This window comes from Myodes glareolus, chromosome 20 (assembly GCF_982192425.1).
Source record: "Myodes glareolus chromosome 20, mMyoGla1.1, whole genome shotgun sequence".
Taxonomy (NCBI): Eukaryota; Metazoa; Chordata; class Mammalia; order Rodentia; family Cricetidae; genus Myodes; species Myodes glareolus.
Genome location: NC_142045.1, coordinates 54,380,850 through 54,393,656, shown reverse-complemented (window position 1 = coordinate 54,393,656; position 12,807 = coordinate 54,380,850). Strand labels below are relative to the sequence as shown.

General features: G+C 45.6%; 2 protein-coding genes across 2 annotated transcripts in view; one reads left to right on the top strand and one right to left on the bottom strand.

The window, feature by feature from the left end:
• LOC148118858 (uncharacterized) overlaps window positions 1-12,807 on the top strand; it is an 87,080-nt gene that overhangs the window by 46,542 nt on the left and 27,731 nt on the right. The window lies entirely within an intron of this gene.
• LOC148118860 (uncharacterized) lies at window positions 1,565-12,710 on the bottom strand. Its single transcript, XM_087899623.1, has 4 exons — window positions 12,584-12,710; window positions 7,049-7,293; window positions 6,617-6,756; window positions 1,565-5,800 (listed from the first exon to the last, which is right to left on the bottom strand). Exons 2-4 carry the CDS (start codon window positions 7,138-7,140, stop codon window positions 5,676-5,678), a joined length of 357 nt encoding a protein of 118 aa, XP_087755749.1. The 5' UTR covers window positions 7,141-7,293; window positions 12,584-12,710; the 3' UTR covers window positions 1,565-5,675.

Below are 12,807 nucleotides of genomic sequence, written 5' to 3'. Positions count from 1 at the left end.
TAGTGGATTCCTGGGATTTTTTTTTAGAGCAAGGTTTCTTGCTAACCCCCAAATGGCTCCCTCAAGCAAGATATTTCTTTCATTGTTCTCATATCTGTCCTTCCTCCATCTCGACTATCCCATTCCCTCAAGTTCTCCCCATATAAACCTTTCTTTACATCTTACTCCCTGGCTTGCTGTGTAGCTGGGTGGCTGACTCCTAGAGTTCTCTTCCCTTACTTGTTCCTAGATATTGCTCCTCCTATATTTCTCCTTCTATTTATTTTCTCTGACTTCCAGTCTCCCATCCCTTCTCCTTCCTCACTGTTGGACGTTCAGCTCTTTAGTAGACCAATCAGGTGTTTTAAACAGGCGCATAACACAGCCTCACAGTTTAAAAACGCAATATAAAGGAACGAAACACATCTTTGCATTACCAAACAGATGTTCTATAACCTAAACAAATGTAACACATTATAAAATAATAATCTACAACATCTGACTCAGAACATCATTTCCTCATATTGTATAGCATCAATGGATGGAAGATAAAGTTAGGGTCCAAACAACCTGTCATTGCAGACCCAAAATTATTCAATATCAGCCAAATAGGCCTTCCTTCAAATATCTCCCATTGTAATAAACCTGTTAGCATTGCATCTGCACTGAACAAACAAGAGACCCATGAAAGTTGTCCTTTATTTTTAGACACCCAATCTTAACACATGGTGCCCTCATTCAAGGGTAGTCTTCCTCCTTCCTGTGCCTTTCTGTAAGCGTCCTTACAAACATGCTCAGCCACATCTGTCACAAGTGGAAGGATTTGAGACAAGTTAACAATATATACTACCCATCACAGGGGGGAACACTGGAAATCATCCCCATATGGTATTGCACTGTGATGGTCACATTTTAACATACGGTCATAAAGTATTTTCATTTTTCTAACAGAAAACTCCCCTCTATTTTATAGAAGGTGACTTTTTCTCAGAATTTTGAAGTACAAACTTTTAGCCTCAAGGCTAAAATGAGAATTACAACCATGCAAAAGGTCAGAGATCTCTGTGTTTGCCTCTTATGTCACAGATTTCTCTGGTCAGTTTCCTAACTGAGAATTATCCAAAAATATTTGGAGAAGGCCATCCAGTTCATCTCGAGAGCCCATCGGTTTGCTCTGATGGGGAGAACACTTACGATGCGTTTGACACACAAACTGACAAATTGTGATGGAAGAAAATGAGTGTGAAGGAGACCCCACCCCAGTGGCAGCACGGGCCCCACAGGCAATGATGTAGAGCCCAGAAGTCCAACTGCTCCTCGTCACAATGAAGAAATATAGGTAAGTATAGATGTTCTATTATCACAACTTAAAAGATTCATTTACACCTGAAAATATCCTTTACAACAAGCAGTGATTGGGAGTTTACTAAAACCACTATAAAGTAAAATATTACCCGTACATTACAGGCATTTTCCTGCTGGTAGAAACTGCCTATAAATTTTCAAGAGAAATTTGACAGTGGGTCTTCCAAAAGTTCAACAAGAAAGCTAAGAATGGAAAGAGACACACTATGACATTTGAGAATAATGGAACACTTCTTTATCTGAACACCAGAAGTGTGACTATGAATAAGGATGTGACCACTGAAGCATCTGACAGCAACATAACAGAGGTGCTTGTTCAACGAGGCATCAAGAATCTCATGGTGTAATGTGTGGTCAGACAGCATTGAGTTGTGAGATTTCCCACTAGAGGGCACTCAGTTCAAGTCTCTAAGATTAACAACAGCGTAGAATATAGGGAAGAAGAACATACACAATGACAGAATGAGCAGCCAATTTTAGAATGTGGCGCAATATATATTACAAATGATTATTACTTTGATTGCATGCATTACACAGGAACATTATGCATTTGGAAATCTGTAACAAAGGCTGCATAAGTTAAAGTACCCCATATAATTATATCTGCATTCTCTTTAGATGCAGAGGAGCCAAGAGCTAAGAAAAGACGGCCTTTCATATCTCTGTTGTTCCACAGGGGCTCTGTGCTTCACCAGGACCAATTGTGCGCAGCTTTCCAGTTGCTAAGACAGGAAAATTCTTGGGAAATGATCTGCCATTTGTGAGGATGGAAATCTGCCCACAGCAGTTCTGGTAGGTCTCACATGGCCCTTCTCTGGTTGTCCGAAGGACAAAATCCTGCTTCTCCTAAATACCCCCACTCAATTCTATCCTCAAGTGGAGAAACAAGTGTGCATCAAATCATTGGCTTAAGATTAGGAAGGTAAGAGGGTGCTATTCACCAGGAGCTGTGTATTGGAGAACTTGCAGAAATCACTTATCCGTTGTGGAAAATCTGATGGAAGTAAATAAGTAATGCCTTAACATTAAGGTGGGTTGGGTACCACAGGGTGATGTAAGTAAATAAGTAATGCCTTAACATTAAGGTGGGTTGGGCACCACAGGTGATGTAAGTAAATAAGTAATGCCTTAACATTAAGGTGGGTTGGGCACCACAGGTGATGGAAGCACCAAATCCAGTTCAATGTCCTCTTCGTCCATGACAGTTTGTGCACTGCACCTATGCACACCATTGGTCTGGTTCTCAAGAAGAAGGAAACCATGCTCTGTGCTGTGGATAGAGTGACAGGTGCTTCCCTTTCTTCCTCTCAGGACATCCTAGCCTTTATTAGTGAAAAAGGGCCAGTCACCGAAGGCATCTTCAGAGCATCAGGTGATATAAGAGCATTCCAAGCCCTTAAAGAAAGACTGGATTCTGGAACAGAAGTGAACTTCAACAACGAAAGCGTCCCTGTTGTGGCATCTATCTTAAAGGTAAGGAGTGTCCTCGCGTCTGCTACGCTCAGGAATCCTCTGAATCTGTGTGAGTAGTTGCCTTCATTGTGTTTAGTCTTGAAGGATGATAGAGTGAAAGGGTCAGGAAAACTTGGAATGATAATAACCAATTATGACATTGCAGTCCTGTGCCGGTTCGAACCACCCACCCTGATCTCTCCTCAGGTTGAAAAGTATCCTGAGATGTTCGTCCTGGAGGACCAAAAGGAGTCCACCCCAGAGGACAGGAAGGAGTCCATCCCCAAAGACATGAAGGAGTCCACCATGGAGGACAAGGAATCAGCCCCGGAGGACAAGAAGGATGCCACCCCGGAGGACAAAAAGGAGTCTGCCATGGAGGACCAGGAGTCTGCCCCGAGTACATGAATGTATTCAGCTTCAAAACTTTGACTTCCATGTAGAATGGGAATTGCGAGTCTCTCATTGCCTTCCTTAGCACATACCCTAGAATCTTAAACTTTGGAGATCTGGAAAAGGTGATCGAAGACCTGATCACTTCCCTTCAGAAAAGTTGATTAAAGACCTGATCACTTCCCTTCACAATGGGGACCGCGAGTGCCTGATGGCCTTCTTGAGCGCCTACCCTGCTCATACCACCATGGAGCAGGTGCTGGATGTGCTCTTCAGGCGGTGAGTGCCCACTTCCCGGCTCAGAGGCCTCACATCCTCCTGTCCTTTATGGGAAGCCTCTGCCTTTCTCTGGGCCTACTTCGTTGCTAGAGTCTTGTCAGGAGCCAGCAGCATGTAGCAGACATTACTACCTCTAGGTTGGGCCCTAGGGACTGCTGTGTCCACAGCTGAGACCCTAATGAGTGTGGGTGTCCTTCAGGAAGCTCTCTATCCTTGGCCAGTTTTCCTGAAGCATGGTCAAAGCGCTTCTCCCATTGGAAAGGGGGTTCTAGAATTCATATTGGAGCACCCGATAGAGATGGGTCTTGAGTGGAGACCCGTGGAGGATAATCCGAGGGAAGCTGTGTCCACTGAGATGTCTGGGTAGACATGCCTCACAGACATATTTGAAGCACCTACAGAATGCAGGTGAACTAGTAACCTGAGAGCAGAGAGAACTTCTAGGCTCTGGACTTTGATTCTGCTCCAGGAGTCAGCAGGCCCCCCAGATGTCTTCTAGGTAGGGAACTGGGACTCCACAGGTAACATCCTTCCTGATCTCCTCCAGGTATGCATGCTTCCACCCCGGCTGCCAGGAGGATGAGCAAATAAAGGCGTAAGTGAGCTTTACAATCTGAGAAAGGCGGGCCTTGGCTCTGCAGGGTGGGCTCCCTGGGGTACCAAGGGTGAGGGGTGGCCAATGCTTGGAGCTCACGTTCCACGTTTCTACTACCATACTGAGGTCTAAGCATTGACCGGAGGGTGAAAAGAATTGCATGAGCACGGTCCTTGCAATTGGGGATATGGGGAAAGCCTGTGGCCTCCGGTGGCCCTCTGAGACCCTACCCTCATCTCAGTCCATGGCATGAAGGCTCGCTCAGCTGTGCTCCATTAGAGCCTGAGCATGGGGCGCATGGAGCTCCCTGCTCCCATGGCCCTCTCAGTCCTGCTCATTGTCCTCGTATGGCTACGGGTTGGATATCCCCTCCTTTGCAGTCTCACATGCACGGAGTCTTGGGCGGGATGGCAAAGGAAAGTCCAGGCCACTAAGTGTCCTGTCTGTCCCTTTCCACCAGGGCCATCTGCACCCTCCTGGACACGTGGACGAGCGTCTTCCCCGGAAACTTTGCTACACCAAAAGGCATGTCAGTCCTGAAAAGGGTAAAGAGGTACCTCATCATTCACTGTCCCTACTCCGATACCCTGATACATGTATATGAGCTCCTTGTGAGACTGGTGTCGGAAACTTCAGAAGAGGGCGATTAAGAACAAGCCAGGTAGGTGCTTGACACTGTGAAGAGGTCTCAGGACCTGGTCTCGGGTTTCAGGAATGATTGTGGGATTGCCACACCAACTCCAGTGTCGTCTGTGTGACATGACATATGTCACTATGCCGGATGGGAGCTGCGTATCCTATGGGACTAGGCTTCTTGGAGATCAATGGCAGATGGCCCGGTATAGGCCGCCCGTTGAGGCATACACGGGTTTCTCCATTAGTTGGCTATGTAGGATATGAGCTTTGCACCATCTCTTTTATAATAATGACATTCTTTATATCTGCAAGACAAGGATTATCTCTTCAGGAACAGCTCTGGGATAGGGAAGCACAGTGTGGGAATGTATAAGACTACAGCAGAACCCTTGCCATACACGGGGGTGTATGATCATGGGGCGCATGGAGCTCCCTGCTCCCATGGCCCTCTCAGTCCTGCTCATTGTCCTCGTATGGCTACGGGTTGGATATCCCCTCCTTTGCAGTCTCACATGCACGGAGTCTTGGGGGTGGGGGTGGGGGCAAAAGAAAGTCTAGGTCACTAAGTGTCCTGTCTGTCCCTTTCCGGACACATGGATTGATAAGTTCCCTAAAGACTTTTCCAAGGCATCAGACATGTCCATTCTGAAGAGGTTGAAGACCTATTTGATTCTTAACATGCCCTACTCAGATGTCCTTGTCTGTGTCCATGAGCTCCATACCAACTTGCAGGCAGAACTGGCAAGTGATTCAGAGGATAGCGACTGAGAAAGTGCCAGGTAGATGCTGGGCACTGTGAGGCGGTCTCAGGACCTGGTCTTGCGTCTCAGGAATGACTGGGGGATCCTTTAGAGGCTCCTCTTTGCAGGAGCAGTCACCGGACCCTAGCCTGGGCATGTGATCTTTTGGAGGATAGGATCTGGGAATCCAGGCAGACATGGTCTCTCCTATGTTTGGAAAGACTGAGAAAGAGGTCTCATCCTGGGCATGTTGTCTCCTGTCCCTCCACTGTCACTTCCCCTTCTAGAGATGCTTGCATCAGCAGCACATCTGTCTCCATCCTTAGATCCAGAGAGCTGAGGCAGAACTGCACATCCAAATCTAGAGTTCCAAGCAATGAACAATCCAGAATTAGCAAGAACCAGAGCAGCCTGAGGTCAGAAAATCCAACGTAAGGTCCTGTGTCACATGTACAGCTGGAGTAGCAGTCGGGGTCACATTCCCACCTGCAGTCAAGGATACTCCAGATACTCAACCTCTTACTATGTCAGCAGACACAGTGCAACTTCACCTGGGGGGGTCCAGAGATTGGCCGGGCCTACTTGCTTCTTTAGGCGTCCCTCATCTCTCTGCTCGGCAGACAGCACCAGCTCTATTGTTCCCCACAGAATCACCCCCTTATTTCAACCCAGCAGCATTCCAAGACCCACAGCCAGCTTCCCCTCTCCTGAGTAACAGCCTTTGTATTCTTCGAGCTATTTTCAATGCTGTGTTAAATTAAATATTGCTTTTAACTAATCGTTGTTTGTTTTTCATTGTGTAAACTGCGGTTACAGTGTTCGCTCAGCATGCTTGTACACGGCCTAGCAGGATCCCCAAGCATATCACACTAGTTCTGGGAGAGGCTCCATGGAGACAGACCATCTTGGAGAAAGGGAGGCAAAAGCCACTGCTTTGACGGGGACCAGGTGAATATCTGAGAGCTAGACATTGTGTCTCGCTGCTGTCTGCTGGGGAACTAAAGGCCAGGGTCAGGTGCTAGATCTCAGGCTGAGCAAGAGTCCTTCCGAGGGCTTTCTGCTCTAGGTGCAGCCTCCTGTGTCTGGGTAGCAGTAATCTTTGTGAAGCAGATGAGGACTAATTGTGATCTCGTGAGATCCTTGCTTCCCATGAGCACAAGGCCAGGCCCACACTCACCGTCGCCCATAGTAAGTACACAGTTTGAAGAGACGAGTGGCCACAGTTTCCAGGAAGGTTCTTTCATGCTGTTGACGATGTTTAAACCATGCTGATATTCTTGAAGTAATACTCGGCTTTTCTTCAGTGTTCGGGACCATCTATGAGTAACAATGTCAAGTTATAAATAATAGTATTAATAATAATAATTATAAAGAAACATTCCTCCAGTGTTCAGGGATACAGCTTGTAGCCACCCAACTGCCACTCACCCTGCTTTTGTGGCCCCCTCTCCCATAAAATTCCATTGATGATTCTATCACCAACTGTCACACATAACTGACCTTGGGCAGCTAAGGTGCTTGTGTCCCCAGAGAGACCAACTGAGTGCGCAGGACTTAAAGGGGTCACAGATCTGTTCATTATAGCTGCCTGGGGATAAAGGGAACTCACCCACCAGTCTCAGTTCCATGCATCAGAGAGTCCACATCATTGCACAGGGATTGAGCTTCAGTAATGTATTTATCCATAGGGTGAGGGGGCATCAATTGTGCAGGACGTCTTCTGGGAGGCCCCCATCTTGACAGGGCCAGAATCAGGATTCCAGGTAAAAGACAGCATCAGAGTGGGCCAGTCCAGCACAGCAGGAGGGGAAACTGACTGAAGTCATGTAGTGAGTTCCAGGACAGGCTCCAAAGCTGCAGAGAAACCCTGAAGAGTTGATGTTGTCATTTCAAATCCTGGATCTGCCCCACACCCTGTTCCACTGCTTTTAGCCTCCCTCAGGCCTGGAGGAGCCCAGGTTGTAACATGAAGGAGCCTGCTTGTTGGGGTTTGTATCCTGCCCAGTTCCCCTCAGCCAGCAAGCCCCAAAGAAAATCACACAGAGGACTCCAGAAGATTATAAACTGATTGGCCCATTAGGTCAGGCTTCCTAGTAGCCCTTGTAATTTATATTAACTCATTGTTCTTATCTATGCTAGCCACACGGCTCAGTACCTTTCACAGCTGGGCAGGTTATATCTTGCTTCTTGGTGGTCTGGACAGGAATGGAGGAATGGGCTTCCTCCTTCCTAGCCTTCCCCTTTTCTCTTTGCTCCATTTCTACATCCTGTCTGGTTTTCCCGCCTATACTTCCTGCCTGGCCAATCAGCATTTATTTAAAACATGATTGACAGAATACAGACAATTATCTCACACCACTAGGTGGTGGGTCCGGCCTGGAAGCCGGGCAAGTCAGCATTCAGCAAGGGCAGGACTGCTCTTTTAGCATTTTCTCAGACTTACTAAACAAACCAGTTCTACACACAAACTTGCACAACGTTAAAACACTATCCCTTACTCCATGAACAACAACTGCATCTCCCTCAGAGGGGACCCGAGACCCTAGTCTTTTCATTCACAGGGTCGTTCATTTTCACGTCAACCCTAAAAGTGGGTATAAGCATTCTTTCAGAATACAAATGAAGAAACTGAGTCAAATATCTTAATAATTCTCTTGACATCAAATGCTATCCTTTGCTAATTGTACCATCCAGAGGATTTACATACATTGCAGTTACACTGGCAAAAATGTGGTTAAGATAATGTAATTGTTGCTCCATGCAGCATTGGAGGAGGTTTCCAAGTAATATTTTATAGTTGAAAATATGTACATAGTATTTAATTCATTATGAAATCAAGTTGGGTCCATAAAAATTGGATCCACGTTGTTTCTTTTTTAAAAAATGATTCATTTAACTTATTTTATGTGCATTGGTGTGAAGGTATCATATCAGATCCCCTGGAACTGGAGTTATCAGCAGTTGTAAGCCGCCATGTGGGTGCTGGAAATTTAACCCATGTCTCTGGAAGAACAGCCAGTGCTCTTAACCACTGAGCCATCTTTCCAGCCCTAGCACTGGTTCTTTTATATCTAACTCTTACTAATTTTTCTCCTTTGATAGATGCATATGTAATGGCTACTCAGTCCATTTCCCCATCTCCCTCCTAACTCTGTCAACTCCCCCATCACCTCTTTACTCTTTACAAGTCTCTTTCTCAGATTTACCTCTTTGTGTTTTGTTTGTGACCCACTGAGTTTAGGAAGGGCTGTTTGTGAATATTCGATTTGAAGTAGTTCTGGGAGCCTTTTGAACTAGTCACCACATCCTCCTGTGAATATCAAAGGGGAGACAAAGCCTGCTTTCTCCTCAGAATCTACTAGTGGCCAGTATGTCATCGGGATGGGATACCGTCTCACCAATTTTGTCCAGGCTTGGCTGATGACAGGCCCTACCTTGTGCAGGCCCAGTCAACGGAGGCAGGCGTAACCGCTGAGAGATTGACTGCATAGCTGTGTCATGCCTAGAACATGGCATTTCCCAGCCCCTTTCTCTGTCTTCTAGCTCTCACATTCGTCTGCCTTCTCTTTGAGCGCGTTTCCTGAACCTCAGACAGGACAGTATAGTAGAGGTACTGTCTGTAGGAACGAGCATTCAATTTTCACGTTTTCTCAGCACCTTGAGCAGCCATGAGTCTCTGCATTCACTACTATTTATTGCAAGCGGAAGCTTCTTTGGGTACGACTAGGACTAGCATCTGTCTATTGCGTATAATCAAACATTATTTACAAGATGTAAAGCTCGTATTGTTGCAACAGTTCTGCAGCTGTCATATGCCACCAGATGGCAGCATCAGACATTCTTTTCAAGTTGCTCTGCCTGGTCTAACATTGCCAGGCAATGTGATACACAACCTAGTTAACAACGAAGCAACTAATACATGATGCAACACTTCACAACCCATTCTTACTGCACAGCTGTCTAGTTGCTCCCAGGAAATGAGGGCAGGCTGTCTTTTAAGGTTTCTGTGATCTCTACTGTCTCACTCTCAACCCAGATACAGGACGAATACATTTAGTTTCAATTTCACAAAGATAGAGAAAAGCAGAAAGCCTTTCCCTAGCTGTTACAGGATTAATCATTAGGAACCCATCATTTTCAGACAGAATCAGAAACAAAATATACCTTCTGCTAAGTCTTCCTCAGTGCCACAGGCTGGGTGGGGTTGGCAAGGAAAGTTCCCCAGCTTTCACTGAGAAGTCTGTGGTTCCTCAGCAGAGGCAGAAAGGGGTTGGAGAACTGGAAATATAGAAGTTGGTCGGCCACAAAATTTGTGAACTTGAAAGGAGAGGCAGAAAATGGTTGCTTTCATGAACTACAGTAACAGTTGACCCCTACCCCCTGCCCCATGGAGGATCCAGTGGTGGTGGTGATGCTGTTGGCACTAACATGGGTTTTGTAGATTCTTGAAAATCTCATGTGTCTTTTCAGGTCACCCCACCCAGACCAAGAAGGGTGGACATGGAATAGCTTCATAATACTGATGAAGCTCAACCTCAAAGCCTCATGCAGGGGTTAGGCCATAGAGGAGGATGCCAATGAACTCAAAGGCAGAAGACATATATCATAGACCTTACTGGCTGTTAGGAGGACTTGGTCCCACAGACATACACCTTATGACAACCTTATGACACAAACCCACTTTGGAGCTCCTTGTTCAGGGGCCACACATTCTGGAGGACCTTGGTGGCTAACAAGATCACAACTGTCATTGCTGGAGCCATGAGTTTGGCTGGTTATATTTTCATGCATGGAACCAGCAAGGACTCAATGAGCCCATACTCGTGAGTCCTTGGGCATCCACCCAAATTCAGGAGCTTATTACTTATCCAACACGGAACAGATAAGTTGTCAGCTCCTTAGGCCTCCAGTCCACAGGAAGAAAATGACTAACAGCACACACCATGGCTCATTCTGCTAGGGTAGAGACAAGCTACGAAGGAACTCTATGATGCAGTGTCTCGGGCCACCTTCAAAACTAACCCTGCTGGGCCCGGCGAGGCTGTTGGAGTCATGTGACTGGTATGAATCTGACTTTAGTGTGAAATGCTAAAAGATACGCTTAGATCAAAAATAGTTATTAATAGAAATCACAAACTGTGTGTACTGCAGTGACCCCTGATTGGTCAACAGCCGCAGCAGCACAGGGATAACAAGATGACAGCAGTCACCCAGGAAAGCCCATACTCCGTCTGAATTTCCGCACAGTGTGCAGTGGTGGGAGGCCTGGAAGCTGCTCTGAGGTGAGTAATGAGACAATATAAAGAACCGTGACCGATCTGCAGCAAGAAAAGACACTGCTTCGTGAGAATTCTATATCCAAATGACCTGCTGGCTCAACGCACAGGTATCAACCAGCTGCGGGAGAGAATAGCCAGGTGCACTCTGAGCTGGCGGCGGGTAGTACAGCGGGGGGGGGGGGGGGGGGTGATGGAGGAGGTTCTAAAACCAAACATTCATTGGGTGCCAGATGAAGGCGTGAGTCACTGGAGACATCAGGAGACTATCCACACTATGAGGAGGCTATCTACCGACCACTGCTGGCTAACAAAGTCATAGGGCCTGAGTATTTCTCTGCCTGGGGCCCATTTTCTTATCTTTGTGGGCTAAAGAGCAACCTCAAAAGTGTGAGAAGCAAATTTCCAATCTGGGCTTCCTGGTAGCTGGATCACAGCTTCTTGGGGAGTTTCCTGAAGCCAGCATTGCTGTCTTGAACTCACTCACTCCCCTGTCTGTGTTCTTCCCATAGCATCTGGCAGTCATCTAAGCAGGCCCAGGCTATTCCTCCAACCTCTACTCAGTTTGGAAAGCATCCAGTTCCTTTAATTTCATCTCTTTCATGTCAAATACCTCTGCAGGTTACTCTTTTTTTTTTTACTAACCTTGACTAACATAGAATAAAAACCTAAAAATCAATAGAATCCTATACATAAATGAAAATATCATCAAATTTTTAAAGATATTAAAATCAACAAAACAAAACGATTTGATTCTTCAAAAAATCAACAACCTAGACAAGCCCTTATCCAAAGTAACCAAAGAACAGAGAAAGTCATTAATTTTGACTTAAAATTAAAGTTCTCTTATTTTAAAGTCATTAAAGTTCTCTTATTTTATTTTTTTAACCCTTCGATTCTACTCGGAAGGCAGTCATTTCTTTTCCTTCCCACTGAGATCTGTAATTTGGATTTGTGCTGTCAGGGAGCAGGAAAATTAATGACTTCTCACTAATTAGCCCACAACTTAGAACATAAAATGTGTTTTTGATTTGTCTAGTCCTTCCTACCCAATGTTGATTCTGTTCTGTGCTGTTTTATTTGGAAAGCACTGGATTGTTTCTATAGGTCAGTTGATCTGTACATGAAAACACTATTTCATTTAGTAGAGATTGACTTCTTTCCAAATGTAAAGGGTTAGGTTATGCTTGTGTTGATCAGGGATCTCTAGATAAATATATATATATATATATATATATATATATATATATATATATATGTGTGTGTGTGTGTGTGTGTGTGTGTGTGTGTGTGTGTGTGTTATATGTTATATTTAATTCAATATATAAAATATATATTAAAAGGGAATTTATTCCATCAGGTGGCATAATACTATTTGGGTTGTCCAACAATAACTGTCTCACTCTGGAGAAGATGAGAGCCCGGGTAGTGGCTCAGCCCATGAAGCTGGGTAGCTGAGCACCCCGGTCTAGTGCTGAAAACCTGGAGGATTCCTAGAGCTGTCTTGGTGTTTGGTACATGTTAGGATCTGGAGGCATTTGCACCCTAGTGACAAGGAATTCAGCAGCAGGAAGGAGCAGCAGCAGCAGGAAGCAGCAGGAAGCAGCAGCAGCAGGGCAGATGAGCTTCCCAGTGGTAGTGAAGGAAAGCAGGCAAAAGCAAAAGCTTCTTTCTACCTCCTTTCTTGAGGTTGCCACAAATATCTACCACTAACATTTAGGGTGGGTCTTCCCTTTTTAGATATCCCGATGAAGAAAATCCCTTATAGATGTGTCCAGTGGCTTGCCTTTCAGTTGACTCCAGATTCAGCCAAGTACAATCCCCAAACTAACCATTATGAGCTCCTTCTCAAACTATGGTTCTATTACCTTCAGAAGAGATTTAATTTATTAGCCTCATGTTCTCCTTGTTATGCACACTAGACCACAGTTGGTTTTTTCTTTCTCTCTCCCATCCAGAATATTTCATTTCTCAAGTCCAATGTCTTCTTTCAGCTAGCATTTATTTGGTATTTGACAATACCTCCGAGTCACCTAGGAGGGTCCCGGGCCCCCGCCCTCGGAGTCCCCGCCGCCGGTCCAGACCGTACCGG

Bases quoted from the DNA above. Each gene is read 5' to 3' on its own strand.
- LOC148118860 (XM_087899623.1), bottom strand. From the start codon at position 7,140: ATGCCCCCTCACCCTATGGATAAATACATTACTGAAGCTCAATCCCTG. The intron at 6,757-7,048 runs GTGAGTTCCCTT...TGTTACTCATAG, and splicing joins CATGGAACTGAGACTGGTGG to ATGGTCCCGAACACTGAAGA. The intron at 5,801-6,616 runs GTGAGTGTGGGC...TTGGAACTCTAG, and splicing joins TGTACTTACTATGGGCGACG to ATTTGGATGTGCAGTTCTGC.